This window comes from Xyrauchen texanus, chromosome 12, assembly GCF_025860055.1.
Source record: "Xyrauchen texanus isolate HMW12.3.18 chromosome 12, RBS_HiC_50CHRs, whole genome shotgun sequence".
Taxonomy (NCBI): Eukaryota; Metazoa; Chordata; class Actinopteri; order Cypriniformes; family Catostomidae; genus Xyrauchen; species Xyrauchen texanus.
Window position 1 is genome coordinate 26,122,078 of NC_068287.1, and position 5,063 is coordinate 26,127,140.

Here is a 5,063-nt window from a genome sequence, read left to right on the forward strand (position 1 = left end):
GGGACCCACCAGTCTGTTGTTCGGCTATGGAATGTTCTCGACAGCCCCAGCTTTAAACAGTCTACGTTAATTTATGTAACAGCGCCAATCAGCTAGGTTAGGGGTTCAATAGAGACTCGACGGACGTTTTCTTTTTATAAAGTGTTCAAAGACAAATTTTCAAAATGTTTTTATATTCGTAAGGACCCCACAAACTTAAAGCGAAACAAAATTTGTCAAATAGTGACCCAACGCCTTCAGACAAGCCCTGGTTTGAATTTAACTGACACATAGAGGCTAATTATGTGGTTAAAAATGGCTTAAACAGTTTTTTTCTTTCTTTCTTTCTTTCTTTCTTTCTTTCTTTCTTTCTTTCTTTCTTTCTTTCTTTCTTTCTTTCTTTCTTTCTTTCTTTCTTTCACCTGTTGGAACCGTCAGATCTGAAATCTAACTAAAATTACACTAGAACATTAAAGTAATTTACGTTGAAGTTAGACGATTAATTTATGTGGGATCAAACGGAATCTTATTTAACATTACAGGGGTGACATCTGCTGGTCATTTGGAAATAATCTGACATAGTGAATACGAAGAGAAGGAAACTTTTGGAATTTGTATTAATATACTGTAACGCACATATTTAGATTAGTGCGTTGTTAAAAAATATATATAATAATAATAATAATAATAATAATAATAATAATAATATATATATATATATATATATATATATATATATATATATATATATATATATATATATATATATATATATATATATATATATATATATATATATGTAGGCTTAGGCCTACTCCAAATTTGACCAGATAAAAGTAGTTATTTAGTTTTTTAACCACATATGAGTGATTTAAAAACTTAGTGTAAAAAAGAGCCCTATACATGCCTGTTCAAAGACCACCAAAACAAAATAAATCGACAATAAAGTTCATCCAATAAATGTTTAATGACATAGAAAAAAGTACACGGTACAAACAAAAAAGAATAATGTCTGTATGACACAATAAAGTATACACATGTACATTCCCATCAATAGCTTCTATTATAATATTTATGTACAAATTAAAATTATATTTGTTCTGTGAGCATGAAAGAAAAAGAAGGCCTTTATAAAGAGGTGAATTAGGTTCTTAGATGGTGACTGGCTCTCATATGGTTGTCTGGAGTTTTTCTGTGGGAGGCACAGGAGGGCTTAGCTCAGGACAGTTAACACACTGGGGGTCACTGAACTTCACCACATAAAAGAGTCATCATATCTGAAAGAGAGGGATATAGATGTTGTATTAACTGAAAACTCATTATGTAGTTCACTACATAATCCTTGTTCAATATGTTAAGACTGATAAAAAAAGAATAATCAGAGAAATAGCTGATATTGGGTCACCCTTTAATCAAAATCATTCAATCTTCTCATTAGCATTGAGATTTAATACAAATTCCACCATATAAATAAACACTTTGTTTTCTATAAGTTTTTTACCATTTTCCTTTCTGTAATGATTTTGGTGTCAGAATAAATGAGTTTTTCCCGTTTTCAATTAGTAAGCTTAAGCACAGTGTGATTTCTTCTTTTCTGAGGCCTAATTAGGGTTGTTAAATGTCAAGGTCTCTCAGATATTCTGTGTGCGTCATGTTCCCTTGCCCACTCCCTTTTTGACGGACAGAGAGAAAGCCAGGGATCCCATCTGTCTCCTGATTCCTCAACACACCACACGTCCTCAAGGATTTGAGAAACTTACACCGCATTTTGGGTAGCATAATCATAACTCTTACATTTGTTCAAAAGTAGACTGACTTATCTGTTAGCAATTCACATTAAATTTAATAAATGCAATCTCTCAAAAACTCTCATTGCAAAAGTAAAAAAGGGTTTGAATGCAAAGTCTCACCTTGATCTCTGTTTGTGGTCTGTGTCATCCCCGTACAGCAACTCTGCCATCACATCTTCAGAGGTGGACCTTTTTCCATACCTAAGTGGATGAAAATGACAATTTATTCTCTCATTACCTCATTACAACCATGTAGCTTACCTGAGAACATTTTCACTAGTGAAATAATGATCTCAAATTGCTCACACAGTGAGCTGTCTGTGATGTGCAAAAGTGGAGAGGTAGAAAGATAAAGTATGAAGAAGAACCATTCAGCCCACTTTATCTGTCAGTCGCCAATCACTGATAAAAAGTCTTTTCACCCCCATATCTCTACATAAATCTAATTTAGGAATGATTTTAGACTGCTTGTCAGCTGAATGTGCTAGAATGACATGACCCAGCAGACTCTTACAGAGGGGGGAAATTAGGATTATTTTAATTGGGGGCATGGCAAGCATTTGTCTCTTCATCGGACTGGGAAGGGGACGAATATTAGAGAATGATTTCTCTAACATCTCTCTAATATCTTAAAAAAAAAACGACTTCTCTCGAGAAGACTTGGTGGAAATAGTGAGAAGTTTTAGATGTGTTCCTTCATGTTCCTATGTTTACTAATTGCTTTCTTTCAGAGCAGAATCTTTGAGATGAATAAGCTAAAAAAACTAAAACCTAAAGGGAGGCAGTGCAGCACTCAAATAAACAAAGTAATTTCATGCTTAAATTCATCCTCGATAGAGGCCTACGAGTAACATCAGTGAGTCTGAGACAAACCTAATGTGAATGTTATTTCTGATACATGACTTCTACAGAATCTCACCTGCTCCTCGTCACAGACACTTTATGCAGAGGCCGCTTTTTATTAAATGCTGTCATGATTCTGCTTGACCTGTCAAGTCTGTATGTCTATCTCAGATATTCATAATATATCATCTGAAACCCATCACTGTTTTCATTTTGATCTGTTACATCCGTTGCCTGTTTCTTTTGTGGAGTAATGGTGTCAAAGAGCTGAAATGAAGGTTCTCTCTAGAAATGCCAATGCAGACATTTAAAAGGTACCAACCTAGAATTGAGATATACGGTGAGGGTGGAAAATGTACAGTAAAATTGTATTGGAATGTGCCACTCACTGTCTATGTCTTAAATGTCAAAGACCTGTTAGAAGACTATAAATATGTAAATTAACTTAGTCCAATAGGGCAGAGCAGAGAAAAACATTCATCTATGATAGCTGAGTAGCCTATTGAATTTCATAGGCTTCTCAAATGTGTATCTCTTTAGGTTTTATCACTTAAGTGTGTTTTATGGAGAGTCTTTGGCTGGACCATAATGACATTTTGGAATCCTAGCAGAGGAACATGTCATTTTCCCAGATACATTATGATATTTGAGGGACCAATAGTAGCCTATACCAACGGGAAATGATCTTTATCATGGTCACTAGATGTTTAAAGGTTGGGCAATAAAAACGTTTAAAGCAAATATGTATAGTTACAGGAAAGGTTCAGTATATGCGTGTACATTATTCTATAACACAGAGTATCTTGCTCACCTTTGTCTCGTGATAAGGTTGATGTAATGTCTCAGCGCGGTGTAATATTTGGCAAGCTCCTCCGGAGGAGCATCATCACCAGGATTCTCTGGTTTAGGCGGATAGGCTTCCACAAAGGTCCCGAGACACAGGAGCACGCACAAGAGGAGAGTAGCGATGACGGTCCAGGGCTTCAGCATGACGGCCATCTGAAAAATACAAATCTCGTTTGCCCCTTGCACAAGGTAAAACACATGTACACTTATAACGGTTAAATGAAACAAGAGTTTTAGCTATAAGTCGTCTCTGAGGAGATGAAGAGAGTAAAAGGAAAAGAGAGCGCGAGCAACAACAGGTGGAAAAGCATATTTTTGACATGAAGAATTGTACCGTCTACCTATATAGGCTAGTAGTTGTGCAAACCACAGTTTTAAAATGTGCATGTTTCACGGTGCATGTTTCAGAGCAATCAACTAATCATTCGACGGCTTAAAATTAGGCTAATAGGCTACTCACAAACTAATTTTAAATCATTTATTTTTGGATTTCGATTTTTTTTGACGGAACTATTATTCAGATGGACCAAAAGACTAAAGTTAATAAAACAAATAAAAGCAATGCAATTTGAGCAGCATAGCAACGAACAGCTGTATGACGGATACCGTCTGTTTTAAAGCACGCGATCAAATTAAACTTCTATGTGTCTATAGTTTCATATTGTTCCTATTATTCTGGACAATCAGTCACTTTTCCAGTGAAGTATGAACTTGGACCAGTTGTTGAAAACTTGGAAAAGCTGTCCATGGTCCTGAACGCGCTCGCGCCAACACAAATGACATTAAAGTTCACGTGCTCTAAACATCTTGGTATCCTGCATAATAACAAATATGGGATAAATATTTCACATAAAGGAAAACGATTTCCTACTGGTAAATGTTTCCTGGCACTAATAATAGCCACATCTGGTGTCCGAATTCAAATGTAGGCTATTTGCGAACCTTCTCAAAATAAAACGCAAAGTTTTGTTTACAAACTCCACAGACAGAGTTCAGACAAAGTTTTGTCTCGAGACGCACTTTTTTTTACCTGACAAGGCGCCTAAAAACGCTGCGCTCCTGTGCGAGACACTGAAAAAACCGAACAATATGTACGTTGGAAAACAATGGAAAGAGAGCGCGAGCGGACACAAAAACGTGTTATGTGTGAAGGAGACAAACTTACTTTCAACACCTAAAGAGCTGTTTTCTCTGGATTGCAAACTTGAAGTTTCTTGCTCCAGTGTGCTTTTCAAGCAATCTTCGCCTTCTTCTTTTGCGAGGTTTTTCAGAAATAAGTTGTCCACTTGCGGATCTGTCCAATACCCGCTACCCAAGTGCTTTATATACGCTGCTGTGCCTTGTGTAAAAAGGAGACGGGCGGTGGGAATGACATGGGTTCTGCCCCCAACAACGCCAACGTCACTGATAAACACATGAGTAATAGACCTACAACTCACGTGACGAATTTCTTTTATGATTCTTGGTCATGCAGCAAACATAATAGATTAATGAAATTATGCAACTGAGACATGATTAAAATTAATACAACCCTTTCCCCCATTTTAATCACTTTAATCAAAGCTCGGAAGGCATATGTATTTTTTCCTGAAACTTTTTTTATTA

General features: G+C 36.2%; 1 protein-coding gene across 1 annotated transcript; it reads right to left on the reverse strand.

The window, feature by feature from the left end:
• Positions 1 to 946: 946 nt before the first annotated feature.
• LOC127652959 (peptide YY-A) lies at positions 947 to 4,745 on the reverse strand. The gene is made up of 4 exons (XM_052139418.1): positions 4,624 to 4,745; positions 3,424 to 3,611; positions 1,890 to 1,970; positions 947 to 1,256 (listed from the first exon to the last, which is right to left on the reverse strand). The coding sequence occupies exons 2-4, from the start codon at positions 3,609 to 3,611 to the stop codon at positions 1,232 to 1,234; spliced, it is 294 nt and encodes a 97-aa protein (XP_051995378.1). The 5' UTR covers positions 4,624 to 4,745; the 3' UTR covers positions 947 to 1,231.
• Between the last annotated feature and the right edge of the window lie 318 nt (positions 4,746 to 5,063).

Bases quoted from the DNA above. Each gene is read 5' to 3' on its own strand.
- LOC127652959 (XM_052139418.1), bottom strand. From the start codon at position 3,611: ATGGCCGTCATGCTGAAGCCCTGGACCGTCATCGCTACTCTCCTCTTG. The intron at 1,971-3,423 runs GTGAGCAAGATA...TCATCCACTTAG, and splicing joins AACCTTATCACGAGACAAAG to GTATGGAAAAAGGTCCACCT. The intron at 1,257-1,889 runs GTGAGACTTTGC...CCTCTCTTTCAG, and splicing joins GACCACAAACAGAGATCAAG to ATATGATGACTCTTTTATGT.